We start from the raw sequence: 20,509 nt of genomic DNA, 5'->3' as shown, positions 1-20,509 counted from the left end.
GTCACCAACCTTCTACTACCTTCTTCACTTAAACTGGGCTCCCCTCAGCCTTTTTTTGTGTTTGGAGCTTGTTTCTGTTCTTATCCGTGTTTTTAAAAAAAAACTGTACTGGGACTTTTCCTGTACCTGTCCCCTCTCCCTGCCCCCCCAACTGGGACTCGACAGCACTCTCCTCCCAGTCACCTGTCGCAGGTTTTCACAACCTTTTTCTTCTTGCACAGGCATTCTGGATCCAAGCAATACAAAAAAATCCCTTTTGCACATGCGCAAAAGCTCAGAAGTCCATCGGGAGTTGAAGCTTCCAAACTCTTCTCTCAGCGCGATGGTAAGGTTGATTTTCATAACACATGTATACGCACTGATAACGTGCAAGGTTGTTTTGCTCCCCCTACACACCTTTGAGTTTTACTTTAGAAACATACCCTGTAATTATTTGCTTTGATATTCAGGGAAAACAGTGACAATAAGCAAGATGCAGAACACCGCAATGTCCATCTTGTTTTCCAAATTAGGTGCATTTTAAATCATTTCAGATCATACAGAGTCTCAAATGCAAATCAAAAGTTATTGGCCAAGATGCTAATGATCAGAGTGAAAACGGTCTCAGAGAACTAGTCCGAGAAGAGCAGCGTCATAGGCGATAATGACTGATGTTTTTGTAACATCGACCATGGGACTATCAAATAATAGCTCAATACCTTTGGATCTAGATAAATGGTTATACCATTCCAAGTGTCCAGTGATTTTGAGTTAACCATCTCTTCATTAAATATATGTAAACAAGCGTAACAAAAGACTCACCAATGTTCATCCAGTCCACTAACCATAACTTCACACACAGCCCTCTTCAATACTAGCTACACTACCCTCTTCAATATTGGCTTATGGGAGATTAAATAACTCAGTGGCCAAATTATTTTAAAAACGCTGGGTAATTCCCCCAAAACTCCATAGTAAAGCAAGCGCCATGAGACCATTTTCATCAATGGTACATCACTAAACAGTTGCAACTAAGCTGCACACCAAATGCAGAGATCTACCTTGTCTTTCCATTCAGGTGTATTTATGAGTAACATCATATCTGAATTCTTTTTTTGTAAATTTAGAGTACCCAATTATTTTTTCCCCAATTAAGGGGCAATTTAGTGCAGCCAATCCACCTACCCTGCACATCTTTGGGTTGTGGGCGCGAGACCCATGCAGACACAGGGAAAATGTGTGAACTCCACATGGACAGTGACCCGGGGCTGGGATCGAACCGGGTCCTCAGCGTCATGAAGCAGCAGTGCTAACCACAGTGCCATCGTGCCGCCCTGAATTCTTTGTTATTTTATCACTGGACGATGGAGCAAAAATAACTATTTATAAACTGGGAGGGCATTAGACTCTTTTCCTCAACATATACTGTATAGTAGAGTGGTGGAGGGAAGGCCAAGTTTGGATGGGAGGTTTTTGAAAAATCAATTCAATGGTTCTTTACAGCATTCATATTTTGAACCAATGATGTGAGCATTATTTTAGGTGCATAATCATCAAAATTCAAATATCTAGCTACCTCTTATAAAAATCTGAATAATGCTTCTTTAAATCAATAAAACTATCATTCTCAACATGTTTTGCCACTACTTTCTACTGTACTATCTAGACTTGAGTCACATGCTCAAATGATACGGTAATTAAGCTAACTAAAAGCATGCTGGAAGATGATGATTGCATGGATGATTACAGAGTTATTCTGCAAGTTGCAGCAGAATCTCTTCCACAAAAACGACCTAGCACCTGCGAGCAATGCTGTAATTCCACCACAAGAAGGTGGACCAATGGGTGGCACTGTTTAAACCACCAGCAGATGGTGTGCAAGGCAGCATGCAAATTTAAACTTCTTAGAAATGGATCAGCCTTAATAAAATTTTTTTTAATAATGTTGTGTGTACACCTGTACCATGTTTATAAAAATAACCTTATGTCATGCGAGAGTGCCTTTAAGAACTGGATGTTTAAGCAATGTACCTTTAAGAAAACAGTGATGTCATAGAGTGGGTGGAGCTCAGCTCAGCTCAGCCATTTTGCAGTTTAGGTTTTGGCAGTTTGGAGGGAAAGAGCTGGGTGTGTGTCTGTGTTTTTGCAGTGAGCTGGATCTCTGCCATGAAAGACTATCTCTGGATCATTTGGGTGATTTAAAGTAAAACCTTTAACCTGATGTGATTTTGTTTAAAGGTATTAAGTCTCTTGGAAGTTTGAAGGAACATTTTAAGGAATTATTTACTGTTGCAATATTTTCTGAGTTATCTTTGAAGAAGGGGTGTTAAGAGATCCAATGTTTATTTAAGATGTTAAGTTGAGTTCATGGAATAAACAGTTTTTTGTGTTTAAAAACCCACGTGTCCATAATCATAATCCCACACCTAGGGAAAAAGCCGTGTGCTCGGAAAAGCAACAAATCCATTAAAGGGAGAGGTTGGTTCAACTCCATGATACATTTTGGGGTTCTGACATTTTGGGGTTCTGAAAACGCCTCGCCCATAACACTTATGAAACTAAATGACAAGATCTTATTTTATTCAATAATTGTGTAACTTTTTAGCTTCTGGTACACACATGTTACACTTTGCATTCTGGGCTGGAAAGACATTGGATCATAGTGTACATTCCCATAAAAGTTGCCATATCCTAAAGCAAATAAAATTGTTGCCAAAGGTTATAAAAGCAAGACTTCCGGTGGCGGCTATGAAGGAGTAAGTCGCACATTTGGTGGCTCCCGCTCGGGTCGAACTTTTGGACCTTTTCCCCCGATTTTCTACTGGACTTGAACTGTAAAACTGAAGACAGAGGCAATTGGGTACTGAATTCGCACATCGGTGCATGGAGAGAAGGACTAGAAGTGTTCGTAAAGGCAGAAACAGAAAGACAGAGAAGGCTTGGGCTGAAGCTGCAGCGGGAGACAGCATGGCGGAGGACCGGATTTCTGGTCTGTCGACCCAGCGGTCAACGGAGCAGCTGATGCAAGTTATTCAGGAAGGCTTTGCTAAGCAGAAACGGGACTGCTTGCACCCGATAAAAGAGTCGATTGAGCGGCTGGAGCTTAGATTGGAGCCCAAGATCTGGCGATCCAGAAGATGGAGAAGGCGCTGGCTGAGCAGGAGGAACATCAAGCTGCGGTGGAGTTGGAGGTGGGGATGCGGAGAGGCCACCAGAAGAAGTTCCTGGAGAAGGTGGAGGACCTAGAGAATAGGTCCCGCTGGCAGAACTTGAGAATTGTTGGTCTCCCATAGGGGTCCGAAGGAGCTGACACTGGGGCATACATCGCAGATATGTTTGAGAAGCTGCTGGGGGATGCGGCATTCTCCCGACCCTTGGAGGTGGACAGGGCTCAGAGAGCACTCGCGAGGAAGCCGCGAACGGGAGCCCCGCCTGAGGGCAATGCTGGTGAGATTCCACAGGTACTTGGATAAGGAGCACATTCTACAGTGGGCCAAGCAGACACAGAGCTGTAAGTGGGACAATAGTATCCTGCGGATCTACCAAGACCTGAGTGTGGATGTGGCCAGGAGAAGAGTCGGCTTCAACCAGATTAGATTGATTCTTGTTCAGAAAAAGGTGAAGTTTGGACTGTTGTAAACAGTCTGTCTTTGTGTCACGTACGAGGAACAGCACTTTTATTTTGAGTCGCCTGATGATGCGCTGGACTTCGTGAAAAGGAAAGGACTGGTGGTGGACTGAAAACTTTTGAACTTTGCTGCAACGTTCATGTTTTTTTGTTTTTGTTTCTCTGTTCTTTAAAAAAACGTTTCTTGTTTTTCGTTTTGTGGAAGCTGTTTGTAATGCCTTCTGTATTGATTTGGGATCAGCGGCAGAGCTGAGTGAGTTAAGGCTTTCATTTGCACTGTTGGGGGATGGAGATGTGCTTGTTTAGATTTTGGTGTTTTTCTGCTGGGCAATTGTGCTGGGATTGTTTGATGTTGGAGTATGTTTGTATGAGCGGGGGGGAGGGGGAGAACAATAGGTGGTAGACTATCCGGGGGGCGGGGGGCACTAAGCTAGCAGGGCAGGCTAGCTCATGGAAGCACAGTGGGGTGGGGGTGGCATGTGTTCGATTTATCAAAGGGGTTGGGTTACAGAGTGTTGTTACTGGGGGGGGGGGAATGTTCTGCTGACGAGGGAGGGACTTAGGCCAAGGGACAGCGAGGAGGTTGGGGACGGGCCGGTGGAGGCGCGGAGCATGGGCTGGAGGCGGGCCCAAAAAGGAGGATGGATGATCGGCGAAAGGGGGGGGGGGGCAATGAGCCCCCCAACTAGGCTGATCACCTGGAATGTTCGAGGGTTAAATGGGCCAGACAAGAGGGTACGTGTGTTCGCGCATCTTGGGGGACTGAAGCCGTCGTGGTAATGTTGCAGGAGACGCACCTTAGAGTAACTGACCAGATTAGATTGAGGAAAGGCTGGGTCAGTCATCTTTCACTTGGGACTGGATTCAAAGACTAGAGGGGTCGTGATCCTGATCAATAAGCGGGTGGTGTTTGAGGCGGGTAGAATAGTTTCGTATGTGGGAGGTCGGTACATTATGGCCAGTGGGAAACTGGAGGGGGTGCAGGTGGTATTAGTAAATGTATATGCGCCAAATTGGGATGATGTGGAATTTATAAAGAGGATGCTGGGGAAGATACCAGACCTGGACTCGCACAGGTTGGTCGTGGGAGGGGACTTCAACACAGTTATTGACCCTGGCTTGGACCGGTCAAGTTCGAAAACGGGCAGGGTGCCAGCAATGGCAAAGGAACTAAGAGGGTTCATGGAGCAGGTGGGAGGAGTGGATCCATGGAGATTTGGGCAGCCGAGGGTGAAGGAGTTCTCCTTCTACTCACACGTGCATAAAGTGTACTCCTGGACCGATTTCTTTATTTTGAGCAGGGCCTGACTGGCAGGGGTGGTGGACACAGGGTACTCGGCGATCACAATCTCAGACCATGCTCCGCACTGGGTTGACCTGCAGGTTAGTAAAGACAGTAACCAGCGCACTCACTGCAGGTTAGATGTGGGACTTTTGGCTGACGAAGGGGGTGCGAGCGGCTGAGGAAATGTATTCAGAACTACCTGCAGGTCAACGACACGGGGAAAATTTCAGCAGCGGTGGTCAGTCTCGATACGGGCCCATAGGGAGAAGGTGGACAGGGCAGAGACAGACCGACTGGTTAAGGACATACTACAGATCGATAGGAGGTATGCGGAGACACCAGAGGCAGGGCTTTTTAAGGGAACGGCGGAGGGTACAGGCGGAGTTCGGCTTGTTAACATCAGGGAGGGTGGTGGAGCAGCTGAGAAAGGCGAGGAGGGTGATCTATGAATATGGAGAGAAGGCCAGCAGAATGCTTGCACAGCAGCTTAGAAAGAGGGAGGCAGCCGGGGAGATAGGGAAAGTAAATGACAGAGATGGGAACCTGGTTGGAGATTCAGCAGGGGTGAATAAGGCGTTTAGGGATTTCTACAGTAGGCTGTATAGGCCGGAGGGGATAAGACACTTCTTGGGGGGGGGCTGAATTTCCCAAAGGTGGACGGGGAGCTGGTAGAAGGGCTGGGGACCCCGATCGAGTTGGAAGAGATAGTGGAGGGTCTGAAGGCCATGCAGTCGGGTAAAGCCCCGGGGCCAGACGGGTACCCAGTGGAGTTTTATAAAACTTCTCTGGGATATTGGGGCCAGTGTTGATGAGGATGTTCAATGAGGCAAGGGAAAGAGGGGTGCTGCCCCCGACGATGTCACACTCCACGATTTTGCTGATTCTGAAGCAGGACAAGAACCCGGAGCTGTGTGGGTCCTACAGGCCGGTATCCCTGTTGAATGTGGACACCAAACTGCTGGCCAAAACTTTGTCCTCCAGGATTGAGGATTGTGTTCCAGACGTTATTGGGGAGGACCAGACGGGGTTTGTTAAGGGCAGGCAGTTGGTGGCCAATGTAAGAAGGTTGTTAAATGTGATCATGATGCCCCTGGATGGTAGGGAGGTGGAGGTAGTGATCGAAATGGATGCAGAAAAGTCTTTTGATTGGGTAGAATGGGATTATCTGTATCAGGTACTGGGACGGTTCAGATTTGGGCGGGGCTTTATTGACTGGGTCAGGTTGCTGTATCAGGCTCCTGTGGCAAGTGTACGGACGAATAGGGCAACATCGGACTATTTTAGACTGCACCGTGGGACGAGACCGGGATGCCCCCTCTCCCCACTGTTGTTCGCGCTAGCTATAGAGCCGCTGGCAATTGCTCTGAGAGCCTCAAGGGGCTGGTCTGGGGGGGGGGGGGGGGGGGGGGGGGGGAATGGAGCACAGAGTCTCGCTCTGTGCAGACGACCTGCTTCCGTATGTATCGGACCCAATAGAGGGGATGGAAGAAATCATGAGGATTCCAGGGGAACTTGGCTGGTTTTCGGAGTATAAGCTAAATATGGGGAAAAGTGAGATGTTGCGGTCCAGGCGAGGGGATAAGCAAGGGGATAAGAGAGGCGATTGGGGGAGCTGCCGTTTAGATTAGTAGGGGGAAGCTTTAGGTACCTAGGCATTCAAGTGACGCGGGAATGGGACCGGCTGCATAAATTAAATCTGGCCCGGCTAGTAGACTAAATGAAGGACGATTTTCGGAGGTGGGATGCGCTCCCATTATCATTAGCTGGGAGAGTGCAGACGGTGAAGATGACGGTCCTCCCAAGATTCCTGTTCGTGTTTCAATATCTCCCCATCTTTATTCCACGGTCTTTTTTTAAACGGGTCAACAAAGTGATCTCTGGCTTTGTTTGGGCGAGCAGGACCCCGCGGGTAAGGAAGGTAATGCTTGAGCGGAGTCGGGGAGAGGGCAGGCTGGTGCTGCCAAATTTTAGTAACTATTATTGGGTAGCGAATATAGCCATGATCAGGAAATGGGTGGTGGGGGAGGTGTCGGCATGGGAGCGTACGGAGGCGGCTTCATGCAAGGTCACCAGTTTGGGGGCGTTGGTAACTGCGCCTCTGCCGTTCCCGCTGGCACGGTACTCCACCAGCCCCGTGGTGGTGGCGACCCTGAGAGTCTGGGGGCAATGGAGGAGACACGTGGGAGCGGAGGGCGCATCGGTCTGGTCCCCAATCTGTAATAATCACCAGTTTGCCCCGGGAAGTATGGATGGGGGGTTCCGGATATGGCGGAGAGCAGGGATTGAGAGGATGGGGGATATGTTTATAGAGGGGAGCTTTCAGAGTATGAGTGTTGGAGGAGAAGTTTGGGTTGGCGAGGGGAAACTAATTCAGGGATCTGCAGGTACGGGACTTCCTACGTAAACAGGTATCAACCTTCCCACTCCTACCGCTAAGGAGGATTCAGGACAGGGTAGTTTCCAGAGGGTGGGTATGAGAAGGGAGCATCTCGGACATTTACAAGGAACTTATGGGGTCAGAGGAGACGCAGACTGAGAAGCTGAAGCACAAGTGGGAGGAGGAGCTGGGAGGAGAGATAGAGGATGGTCTATGGGCGAACGCGTTGAGTTGGATCAACGTGTCCGCAACATGTGCCAGGCTCAGCCTGATACAATTTATGGTCGTTCACTGGGCTCACATGACAGTGGCCCGGATGAGCAGATTCTTTGGGGTGGAAGACAGGTTTGTAAAATGTGCGGGAGGACCAGCGACCCATGTCCACATGTTCTGGGCATGTCCGAAGCTTAGGGGATTTTGGCTGGGGTTTGCAGATGTCATGTCCACGGTGTTAAAAACAAGGGTGGCACCGAGTCCAGAGGTGGCGATTTTCGAGGTGTCGGAAGACCCGGGAATCCAGGAGGAGAAAGAGGCAGACATTCTGGCCTTTGCTTCCCTGGTACGGATACTATTAGCTAGGAGGGACTCAAAGTCCCCGAAGTCGGAGACCTGGCTATCGGACATGGCTAGCTTTCTCTGTTTGGAGAAAATCAAGTTCGCCTTGAGAGGATCACTGTTAGGGTTCACTCGGAGGTGGCAACCGTTCGTCGACTTCTTCGCGGAAAATTAATCGTCAGCAGAAGGTGGGGTGGTTAGTTTAGCTTAGAGTAGGGGGTTAATGAAGGTGGGCCCTGTAAGGGAGGGAGATGGCTTTTGCACTATGTTTATAGTTTCATGTACATTGTTTATTGTGTTGTTATAATACCAAAAAATACCTCAATAAAATGTTTATTAAAAAAAAAAGGTTATAAAAGCAAATAATGACTTCATGCTCAAAAATCAGTTTCCCTTCAAATCAGTAAAGGAAAAGCAGGTAAGAGCAGCTTCAGTTAAGGATCCTGAAAGTGGTCTCCTACCTATTGATGGCGAGTTATATTTTTCACAGAAGACTCTACCTCCACCAACCTTCTTTGCTGGTGGAAGCTTTCCTCCTACACTCTTTTCTTTATTTTTCTCCACAAGGAATTCTTTCTCTCTAAACAAAACATTTGAACATTTCTCATCCTGTAGGACAAAGACAGGTGAAGCTTCTCGGCTGGGAAAAGAAACTACTTTCATAAATGTAAAAATAACGAAATAGTCAATCACAGAACAGTGCAAAACAACACCTCTTTGCAAGTTGCACACATCTGATACAAAGTACAAACAATTCTGATGTACTCTGTTAATATCGCTGCATAAACTAAGACTCTCCCATTTAATTCTCACATGTTTGAAGAAATTGACAATGTAAATCCCTAATATTTGCATGCCTAAATTATGCTCACCTCCTCTGAGACCGAGTCTGATGGTGCAGGTCTTGGAACAGAGAGCCCTGGCAGAGAGACATTAGACAGCCGTCTTTTTCTCACTCCACTGCAGTTGTTTGGAATTTTGAAGGCACATCTTTTGTGATAGTTCAACCCACATCCTGACCAGAATTAAGCATCGATAGCAGGAAAGAAAGTACATTGGTTAGTTCACTTAAGAGACACAAACTTGATAAGTAATTTTAGCTTGTCAATCACAGATTATGCTGCAGCATTTTAGATGGACCTGTCCCTTAAGAGTGAAGCTCCGACAAAATGCAGGTCGAGGCAGCTACTTCATGTGTTGTTGGACATGCTGCAGTTGAAAATGAAATGAAATGAAAATCGCTTATTGTCACAAGTAGGCTTCAAATGAAGTTACTGTGAAAAGCCCCTAGTCGCCACATTCCGGCGCCTGTTCGGGGAGGCTGGTACGGGAATTGAACCGTGCTGCTGGCCTGCCTTGGTCTGCTTTCAAAGCCAGTGATTTAGCCCTGTGCTAACCCAGCCCCAGTTATTCTACCACATCTGCACCAGTGGTCTGCAGGTGCGCAGTGTTGAAAGCAGCAACAGATTTGAATTATTCAATTTGATTCCAAACATACTGAATGAAGCTTGCTCCACCATTCAATACAATCATGGCTGACCTTCACCCACAACACCACTCCCTGTTTGCTCCCCATATCCCTTGATCTCCTGAGACACCAAAAATCTATTGATCTCAGTCTTGAGTATACACAATGATGGAGCATCCACAACTCTCTCGCGAGTAAAGACTTCCAAATATTCACAAAACTCAGTGAAGAAATTTCTCAGTCCGAAATGATTGACCCTTTATTCCAAGGCTGTGCCCGTGTTGCAAATTCCCTAGCCAGGATAAACTGCCTTCTAGTGTCTACCCTATAAAGCCCCTTCAGAACCTTCTATAGCATCCACAGGTTGTGCAAGTCAAAATCAGATGTCGGCTTTAGGCTAAGTGGGGTGAGACGGCAGAGGATAATTGGATCAAGGGTGTAGATGCCATTTAATTAACCTTTTAAGGTCTCTAATACAATCTTTAATTCTGTGAATTATTTGATATGATCTAAATCTTCTGCCTACATGCATTTTATCCCAATGAATACATTTATAATAAGAGCACTCCACACTGTAATTTTACCCTGACATCAGCAGTGGACCTGCAACGCCTCCATTGGCAGGAGAGTGCAATTGCAGTATGACACAATTACAGACAGTTTCCATTATAAATGGAATGGTGACAGAAAATGCACGCAAATGTAACATTTTGAAAACATAGCTATAGTTTGCAGTTCTTCAAGTTTCAATCTTATTTCAGAATCAACATGTTGACATTGAAATTAATCACTATGATGTGAATATATACATGTTGAGTTGCATAATTAGACTCAATAACAAAAAATGTGTACACATTGCATAACTTTCAAAATGTGAAGGAAATTAAATTCCATTAATTGTAAGAAATACGAGGGTCCCAATTGACACCTGAACTGCCAGATTGGGCCTGTGCCAACACATACAATTTGACTTTTGTTTGCATTTTGAAAAATGTTTTAGTACACATTGAGCTAATTTTGTATGGATACAAACCTCCGTTGTACCACAAGCGTGAGCCAAATCAAATGGAGACATTGTTGACTGTGTAAATACCAGGACAAGAACGCAATTATGTTAGCAGCCAAGGTAAAATAGAATTTAAAAATACTTGAGAACATTACTCGTGCCTGTGCATTCCTTATTTTCCAGAGCTGTTACCCACTAGAGGTCACCAAGTATTGCGTGATGCAAAATAAATTAACAAAGGAAACCGCATTTAAAAAATGGAACACAGGTTTTAAGATACTGATCTCAGTGACATTTGCAGCATTGCAATTGGCATTCTTAAACATGGTGAATTTTGCCAAGGGCACCTAGAGTGCATTATGAGTTAATTTCTCTGACCTCACCCCACATTTCAACTGCACCACATCATTCAGCCCACATCAACATATAAATGAGTTGCCAGTCAACGTACACTTGCAGTAATGGTGATGATCTACCCAATAACCAACCGGCAGAAAAAACTGGGGCGACAATGGGGTAGTGGCAATGTCACTGGACAAGTATTCCTGCGTCTCAGGCTAATGTTCTGGGGACCGGGGCTCAATCCCACCACGGTAGATGATGGAATTTGAATTCAATGAATCAACTGGAATTGGAAATCTAGTCTTTGCAATGGTGACCATGAAACCATTGTCAATTGTCATAAAAATCCATCTAGTTCATGATTAGCCTTCAGGGAATGAAATCCTTTCCTGATCTGGTTACTCTTAAGCCCTCTGAAATGGTGTGCCAAGCCACTCGGTTCAAGGGAAATTAGGGATGGGGGACAAATGCTGGCCTTGCCAGCAATGCCCACATCTCATGAAAAAATAATTTTAAATATATATATGTATATATGGTTTTCAATAATGCATAGTAGGTGAATGCAGCTGTGGAATGGGCATGGTTTGAACATGCATGAAACAAAAAGGAAATTGTAGAAAGCCTGCTTCACTGATGGGGTTTGGCAGATTATGGGGTGGGGACAATGTGAGGGAATTAGGTGTCTTCTGAAGTAAAGAGGCAACCCCATAAATCAGGTGTATAACAATCATGGCAGGTGACTGTGGTAAACCACAATATTGTCTTATATTCATTGTGCTGTATCATACATGCTTGGGCTTGTCCAGACTGGCTCCGCCTGTGGCTCCTCCCCTCAGGCTTCTGTATAAAAGTGGCAAGTCTCCGCCTCCGACCCAGTTCGGGTCCAGAGGCAGGAGGCTTGCTGTTTAGTGTATTAAAAGCCTCAAGTTACGTTTATCACTCGTCGTCTATTATTGATGGTGTATCAAGTTAATACACTAAACTTCTAAAGATGGACTCTTCACTCAAGATGAACTCTGCACCTGGGCAGGACTGGAACCGTGTTTGCTAGAGCTGTTGGGGAGAGTTTAAACTAATGTGGCAGGGGGATGGGAACCGATGCAGGAAGTTGGAAGGTAGTAAAATAGGGACAGAAACAAAAGGCAGTAAGGGGGAAAGTGTAAGGCAGAGAAGCCATTGTCAAAAATCAACAAGGGCGACAGTACAAGGTACAGTGACTGAGGGGAGCTCAGTGAATAGGACCAGGAATACTAAAAGAAATAAAACGGGAAGGGAAAACATAAATGGAAAGCGACGCGGCAGGTTGTTACAGGAAGATATGGGTTCGACGACAAGGAAAATTAGGAGAAAGGTTAAGAGGAAATATAACTTAGGAGAGGTTACTGATCGAGGTGTTAAGATTCAGAACAGAGGTAAAAAAGCCAACATAAGTGTACTTTACCTGAATGCGCGTAGTATTCAGAATAAGGTAAATGAGTTGATGGCGCAAATCATCGTGAATGACTATGATTTAGTGGCCATTACTGAAACATGGAAATTGTCCCATTGGACAGACGCAGCATGGGTTCATAAAGGGCAGGTCGTGCCTAACTAATTTAGTGGAATTTTTTGAGGACATTAACAGTGTGGTAGATAACGGGGAGCCAATGGATGTGGTATATCTGGATTTCCAGAATGCCTTTGACAAGGTGCCACACAAAAGGTTGTTGCATAAGATAAAGATGCATGGCATTAAGGGGCAAGTAGTAGCATGGATAGAGGATTGGTTAATTAATAGAAAGCAAAGAGTGGGGATTAATGGGTGTTTCTCTGGTTGGCAATCAGTAGCTAGTGGTGTCCCTCAGGGATCAGTGTTGGGCCCACAACTGTTCACAATTTATATAGATGATTTGGAGTTGGGGACCAAGGGCAATGTGTCCAAGTTTGCAGACGACACTAAGATAAGTGGTAAAGCAAAAAGTGCAGAGGATACTGGAGGTCTGCAGAGGGATTTGGATAGGCTAAGTGAATGGGCTAGGGTCTGGCAGATGGAATACAAAGTTGACAAATGTGAGGTTATCCATTTTGGTAGGAATAACAGCAAAAGGGATTATTATTTAAATGATAAAATATTAAAACATGCTGCTGTGCAGAGAGACCTGGGTGTGCTAGTGCATGAGTCGCAAAAAGTTGGTTTTCAGGTGCAACAGGTGATTAAGAAGGCAAATGGAATTTTGTCCTTCATTGCTAGAGGGATGGAGTTTAAGACTAGGGAGGTTCTGCTGCAATTGTATAAGGTGTTAGTGAGGCCACACCTGGAGTATTGTGTTCAGTTTTGGTCTCCTTACTTGAGAAAGGACGTACTGGCACTGGAGGGTGTGCAGAGGAGATTCACTAGGTTAATCCCAGAGCTGAAGGGGTTGGATTACGAGGAGAGGTTGAGTAGACTGGGACTGTACTCGTTGGAATTTAGAAGGACGAGGGGGGGATCTTATAGAAACATATAAGATTATGAAGGGAATAGATAGGATAGATGCGGGCAGGTTGTTTCCACTGGCGGGTGAAAGCAGAACTAGGGGGCATAGCCTCAAAATAAGGGGAAGTAGATTTAGGACTGAGTTTAGGAGGAACTTCTTCACCCAAAGGGTTGTGAATCTATGGAATTCCTTGCCCAGTGAAGCAGTAGAGGCTCATTCATTAAATGTTTTTAAGATAAAGATAGATAGTTTTTTGAAGAATAAAGGGTTTAAGGGTTATGGTGTTCGGGCCGGAAAGTGGAGCTGAGTCCACAAAAGATCAGCCATGATCTCATTGAATGGTGGAGCAGGCTCGAGGGGCCAGGTGGCCTACTCCTGCTCCTAGTTCTTATGTTCACTCAAGCCTGATCGCTTGCACCCGGACCCACAAGCAGCTGAATCTACAGAGACTTTTGAACACTGGCTAAGCTGTTTCGAGGCGTACCTCGCATCCTTCAACGAAGACTTCACAGACCTCCAGAAGAAGCAGGTCCTCCATGCACGGGTGAACCCAAGGTCATCAGGGACGCCCCCTCGTACGCGGAGGCAATAACGCGGCTAAAGTGACATTACGTGAAATCCGTTAACAAGGTATATGCTAGGCACCTCCTCGCTACGAGACGCCAACGCCCTGGGGAATTACTCGTGGTATTCCTGTGTGCCTTGCGCATCCACTGCGGGAACTGTGACTGCCGGGCGATATCGGCTACCCAGCACGCGGAGCTGCTGATCAGGGACGCCTATGCCGCGGGCATGCACTCGAACTATATCCGCCAACGATTCTTAGAAGGGGGCCTCGGCCTCCCAAAGATAGTATAACTCTCCAACTCACTGGAGGTGGCCTCCCAGAACATGGGGCCTGCACCTCCGACCACGCTGCACCTTAGTGGGCCTCGTGGGCGCAGCCATCAACCGACCCGGGTGCGACGCAAGCCTGCACCGCGCAGCGGCCCGCCAACACTGGAGGCCCGAAGTGCTACTTCTGCGGCCAGAGTAATCACCCCCGGCATGGAACACGACCTGCAACGGCTGTGGGAAGAAGAGACACTTAGCAAAAGCCTGCCAGGCTCGACCCCCCTCTAAACCGTCTAGGCCCAGCAGCGCTGCCTGCTGCCTGTCGAGGCCACCCTCAGCTGCCGCGCCACCCGCCATGTGCGACCCACCATCTCTAATTTCGGCCGACACGTGCGACCCACAGGGGCCGCCATCTTACACCTCACCCGCCACATGCGACCCACAGGGGCCGCCATCTTGGACGCCATCTTACACCCCACCCGCCACATGCGACCCACGGGGGCCGCTATCTTGGACGCCATCTTGGGACCACTCCGCGGCCTCCGGGAGCCCTGCTCACCCGACCGTAGGCTGGCCGCCTCCACCTCCGACCGGACTACCGACCGCCTTCCAACACTCGCCTCGGTCACACTCGACCAGTCCTGGCCGCACCACCTCGAAGTCCACAATGACCGTCCGGTCAACGGGTACGAGACGACCTGCCTCTTCGACTCCGGGAGTACAGACAGCTTCATACACCCAATTACGGTAAGATGCTGCTCCCTCCCCATCCTACCCGCGACCCAGAAAATCTCCCTGGCTTCCGGATCCCACGCAGTGGAAATTCGGGGGTACTGTGTCGCGACCCTCTGTGCAAGGCGTAGAGTACACCAACTTTAGGCTCTACGTCCTCCCCCATCTCTGCGCTGCCCTATTACTGGGGCTCGACTTCCAGTGCCATCTCCAGAGCCTTACCCTAAAGTTCAACGGACCCCTGCCCCCCCTCACCATCTGTAGCCTCGCGACCCTTGAAGGTCGCCCCACCCTCCCTCTTCGCAGACCTCACCCCGGACTGTAAGCCCTTCGCTACCAGAAGCAGACGCTACAGCGCCCAGGACAGGACCTTCATCAGGTCAGAGGTCCAGCGACTCCTGTGAGAGGGGATCATTGAGGCTAGTAACAGCCCCTGGAGAGCCCAGGTGCTGGTCGTCAAGACTGGGGAGAAGCATCGGATGGTCATCGAATATAGCCAGACCATCAACCGGTACACGCAGCTCAATGCGTACCCCCTCCCCTGCTTATCTGACATGGTCAATCAGATTACGCAGTATAGAGTCTTCTCGACAGTCGACTTGAAGTCTGCGTACCACCAGCTCCCTATCTGCCTGGAGGACCGCCAATACAGTGCCTTCGAGGCAGACGGCCACCTCTATCACTTCCTCAGGGTTCCCTTCAGCGTCACCAATGGGGTCTCGGTCTTCCAGAGGGAAATGGGCTGAATGGTTGACAAGTACGGGCTGCGGGCCACGTTCCCGTACCTGGACAACGTCACCATCTGCGGCCATGACCAGCGGGACCATGACGAGAACCTCCGGCACTTCCTCCACACTGCAAAACTCTGAACCTAACTTATAATAGAGAGAAATGAGTCTTTCGCACAACCCCGCCTGGCCATCCTCGGCTACGTCGTGGAACACGGAGTCCTAGGGCCCGAGCCCGACCGCATGCGTCCCCTCCTGGAACTCCCCCTCCCCCACTGCCCCAAGGCCCTGAAGAGATGCTTGGGGTTCTTCTCTTACTATGCGCACTGGGTCCCCAACTACGCAGACAAGGCCCACCCACTGATCAAGTCCACCACGTTTCCCCTGACGACTGAGACCCGACTGGCCTCCAATCGCATCAAGGCAGACATCGCCAAAGCCGCGATGCATGCTGTGGATGAGTCCATCCCTTTCCAAGTGGAGAGCGATGCGTTGGACTTTGCTCTGGCCGCTACACTCAACTAGGCGGGCAGGCCCATGGCTTTCTTCTCCCGTACCCTCCATGCCTCCAAAATTCGCCACTCCTCCGTCGAAAAGGAGGCCCAAGCCATAGCAGAAGCTGTGAGACATTGGCGGTATTACCTGGCCGGCAGGCGATTCACTCTCCTCACTGACCAACGGTCGGTTGCCTTCATGTTCAATAACACACAGCGGGACAAGATTAAGAATGACAAGATTCTGAGGTGGAGGATCGAGTCCTTCACCTCCAGCTATGACATCTTGTATCGCGCCCAGGAAGCTCAATGAGCCCCCAGATGCCCTATCCTGCGGTACTCCGTACCCTCCACAACGACCTTTGTCACCCGTGGGTCACCCGCTTTTTCCACTTTATCAAGTCTCGCAACCTGCCCTACTCCATCGAGGAGGTCAGGTCCGTGACCAGGGACTGCCAGGTCTGCGCGGAGTGCAAACCGCACTTCTATCGGCCAGACAGAGCACATCTGTAAAGGCCTCCCGCCCTTTTGAGCGCCTCAGCATGGACTTCAAAGGGCCCCTCCCCTCCACTGACCATAATTTGTACTTCCTCAACATCGTTGACGAGTACTCCAGATTCCCCTTCGCCATCCCCTGCTCTGACATGACCTCTGCCTCCGTTAACAAGCCCCTGCACAGTCTTTCACCCTGTTCGGGTTCCCCGCCTACATCCACAGTGATCGGGGCTCCTCCTTTATGAGCGACGAGTTGCGTTAGTTCCTGCTCAGCAAAGGCATCGCCTCCAGCAGGACGACCAGCTATAACCCCCGGGGAAACGGACAGGTGGAGAGGGAGAACGCGACGGTCTGGAAGGCCATCCTCCTGGCCCTACGGTCGAAAAGTCTCCCAGTCTCCCGCTGGCAGGAGGTCCTCCCCGATGCGCTCCACTCCATCCGGTCGCTTCTATGTACGGCCACTACGAGACTCCTGATGAGCGTATGTTTGCCTTCCCCAGGAAGTCCACCTTTGGGGTCTCGCTTCCGTCCTGGCTGACAGTCCTAGGGCCCGTCCTTCTCCGCAAGCATGCGAGGAGCCAAAAAACCGACCCCCTCGTCAAAAAGGTCCTGCTGCTCCATGCAAACCCCCAAATATGCCTACGTGACACATCAGGACGGGCGGCAGGACACGGTCTTCCTTCGGGTTTTGGCTCCTGCAGGCTCCCTGGCGACCACCACCACCACACCCCACCCTGCACCGTCTTCCACCACCTCCCTGACGAACTGACTCCCGCAGGCCCACCGAGGACAGGCACCACCACCTCCGCCCATACACCGCCCCACCCCCCCTTCGCCCCATCTGGGTGAAGAAGAAGTCAACACGTTCCCGGACGGGTAGGTCTCGACGCCAGTGTCCACACCACTGCCGGGACTGAGGCGGTCACAGCGGAAGGTCAAGGCCCCCGACAGACTGGACCTTTAAGACCACTTCACCCCCGCCAGACATTTTTTAAACGGGGTAAACCACATTATTGTCTTATATCGACTGTGCTGTATTGTATATGCCTGGGCTTGTCCAGGCTGGCTCCGCCTGTGGCTCCTCCCCTCGGGCTTCTGTATAAAAGTGGCCAGTCTCCGCCTCCGGACCCAGTTTGGGTCCAGAGGCAGGAGGCATGCTGTTTAGTGTATTAAAGCCTCACTTACGTTTATCACTCGTCGTCTATTATTGATGGTGTCTCAGTGACTAAAGGCCATTCAACCAACATGGAGGAATGTGCTGGAGGCAGTGTCATTAATTTTAAAGAGATGTGCCAAGATAAGTAATGAAATTGATTATCAATGATCTCATATTGCTAACAAGCTTGTTGCAAGTATCAAACAAGATTTCCCAAGTACAGTAGCATTTTAGTTACCATGTCAAGCAGAAATGCAGAGCTGCAGACTTCCTGTCTGCAGTATTTTCTTTCATTCATACAGCTGACACAGTCAACGAAATGCAAACACTGGTGATGGAATTCCATTATAACTACAGATACCAGCTCCTTAGCCACAACATTCAGGTCATAATGCACATCACAAGCTGGGAGACTGTACGGCCCAAAAGAGCATTGACATTTCGGGGCACAGGGTTTGTATGGTCATAATTTCAGACGTTCACCGTACCAATGATTTTGATATTACCCAAGTTAAAAGCAATGTTTGTGCTTCACCATGAAACATTGTACTCTAAATGTAGCACCAATATGCATATCAGTGACTATCCTATGCAATCTTCTCTTTGTGGAGGAAGGCTATAAGCTGAAAATTAGAAAGCCAGTTCCAAGGATTTGAAATGCCCACCTTTGCACTTTGTGAAACCCACATCACTTGAAGCAACCACCAGCTTGGATATATCATTTGGACAAGGTATTTAAGGAGACAAGATAGAGAAAATGGGTGAAGGAAGAGCAGACGTAGATACTTGAGGTGGCCAGACTCTTGCTGAACACAAGTTTGACATGGTTTCTGGTCGCTGCATTGCTTTAAAATTCTGACATTTCAGTCAGTTCTTTGCAAGTGTTAACAAATGGACCAATAAGGTTGCAAAGTTTGATGCAAATTGATCTAGGTACAGTTATTTGTTCTGTGTCCTAGCTGTGCATTGTTATACAACATAATTCAGGAATGACCATAAGACCATAATTAGAATCAGAATTAGACCATTCGGCCCATCGAGTCTGCTCCACCATTCAATCATGCCTTCTCCCCATAACCCCTGATCCACTTATTAATCAAGAACCTATCGATCTCTGTCTTAAAGACGCTCAGTGACTTGGCCTCCACAGCCTTCTGCGGCAATGAGTGCCACAGATTCACCACCCTCTGGCTGATGAAATTCCTCCTCAGCTCAATTTTAAAGGATCGTCCCTTCAGTGCGAGGCTGAGCCCTCTACTAGTAGAAACATCCTCTCCACGTCCATGCTATCTCAGCCTCTCAGTATTCTGCAAGTTTCAATTAGATCCCCTCATCCTTCTAAACTCCAACGAGTTCAGACCCAGAGTCCTCAACCATTCTCATATGACAAGTCCTTCATTCCGGGGATCATTCTTGTGAACCTCCCCTGGACCCTCTCAAGGTCAGGTAACGCGGAATGATGGCACAGTGGTTTAGCACCGCTGCTGCACAACGACAGGGACTCTGATTCAATTCGGGCCTTACGTGACAGTCTGTGTGGAGTTTGCACATTCTCCCTGTGCCTGCATAGGATTCCTCCGGGTGCTCCGGTTTTCTCCCACCACAGTCCAGAGGTGTGCAGGTTAGGTACATTGGCCATGCTAAATTGCCACTTATGTGTCCAAAGGTGTGCAGGTTAGTTGGGGTTACAGGGATAGGGCGGGCTAGTTGGCCTAGGTAGGGTGCTCTTTCAGAGGGTCGGTACAGACTCGATGGGCTGAATGGTCTCCTTCCTCAATGATTCTGTGGTCCTATCTTAGATACAGGACTGAAAACTGCTCACAATATTCCAAATGGAGTCTGACCAGAACCTTATACAGCCTCAACAGTACATCCCTGCTATTGTATTCTAGCCCTCTCGACATGAATGTTCCTAACTGCTATATGAATTTGTAAATATATGAGTCATACCAACAAGGAAGATGGCATTTGGTGTTTGATCTGTACTAAATTAATCTCAACCAAGATAGATGTGAGAGTACTAAAGAAAGAGAGAGGAAAGTATGATCTTGGAGGGATGTGGTCCTTCAATGGGTGCAGGGGATCCACAACAATGGTCTCCCCCTTGCCTGACACAAGCCCGCGCAGCAAAAGCAGCTGAGCTACCCCTTTGGTCTGGGTCTCCCCATGCTATCGGTAAGATAGTGGCAGGGCTGCATGAGGCTCTTGTGACAAGGTACATTGGTCATTTAAAGGCCTCGATAGGTCGAAAGGTGGGCTGGCTGCCTGTGACCTCAACATAAAATTTCATACTGGTCAGGGACGGATGGGTGGGCGGCAGAAAAGCCATGTGCTGTATTTTCTGAGCTCCCACCCTGCTATCAAACTAGCTGCTAAGGGAGCATAAAATCCAGCTCCGGGTTTTATTTTGCTAGATAATGATCATCTTGAATTACTGATGTACCCTCAATTACCACGAGACGAGAATGGTGAAACAATCGAGGCTTTATTGCACAAGATGTTGTACCTCCTGCAGCTGGAACCAGAATGGGAGCAGCGCCAGCAGGCAGGAATTTACCATTGTACCTGTAATATACGGGCAGTGCCGTAATACATACAATATATCACTAACTAGTGGTGTTTACCACATTCACCCCGGTTGGGGCTACGGTGAGGTTCACTGGAGGGAGGGTGAGTGGCGCAGGGGTGAATGAGGCAGGGGGGTGGGGGGGCGGTGTCAGGTCGGGGGTCGTGGGTGGGGACACAGCGGGTGCCAGGTCCTGGAGGGAGACTGTGTCTTGGCGCCCGTCGGGGAGTGCCACGTAGGCGTACAGCGGGTTTGCATGTAGGAGGTGGACCCTCTCAACCAAGGGGTCCGATTTATGCCTCCGCACATGCTTCCGGAGCAAGACGGGTCCAGGGACTGTCAGCCATGTTGGGAGCGAGACCCCGGAGGTGGACGTCCTGGGAAGGCAAACACACGTTCGTGAGGGGT

The 20,509-nt window shown here is 48.6% G+C and overlaps 1 protein-coding gene across 1 annotated transcript in view; it reads right to left on the bottom strand.

The window, feature by feature from the left end:
• Positions 1–20,509, bottom strand: part of prkd3 (protein kinase D3) — a 595,703-nt gene that overhangs the window by 216,194 nt on the left and 359,000 nt on the right. The window contains exon 5 of the mRNA XM_072511897.1: positions 8,697–8,839. Within this exon, the coding sequence (XP_072367998.1) occupies positions 8,697–8,839 (143 nt within the window). The remainder of the gene's footprint in view (positions 1–8,696; positions 8,840–20,509) is intronic.

The sequence above is a fragment of the Scyliorhinus torazame genome, chromosome 1 (genome assembly GCF_047496885.1).
Source record: "Scyliorhinus torazame isolate Kashiwa2021f chromosome 1, sScyTor2.1, whole genome shotgun sequence".
In the NCBI taxonomy this organism is placed as follows: Eukaryota; Metazoa; Chordata; class Chondrichthyes; order Carcharhiniformes; family Scyliorhinidae; genus Scyliorhinus; species Scyliorhinus torazame.
Note: the sequence above shows the minus strand (reverse complement) of the source record. Positions and strands in the feature narration are given on the sequence as shown.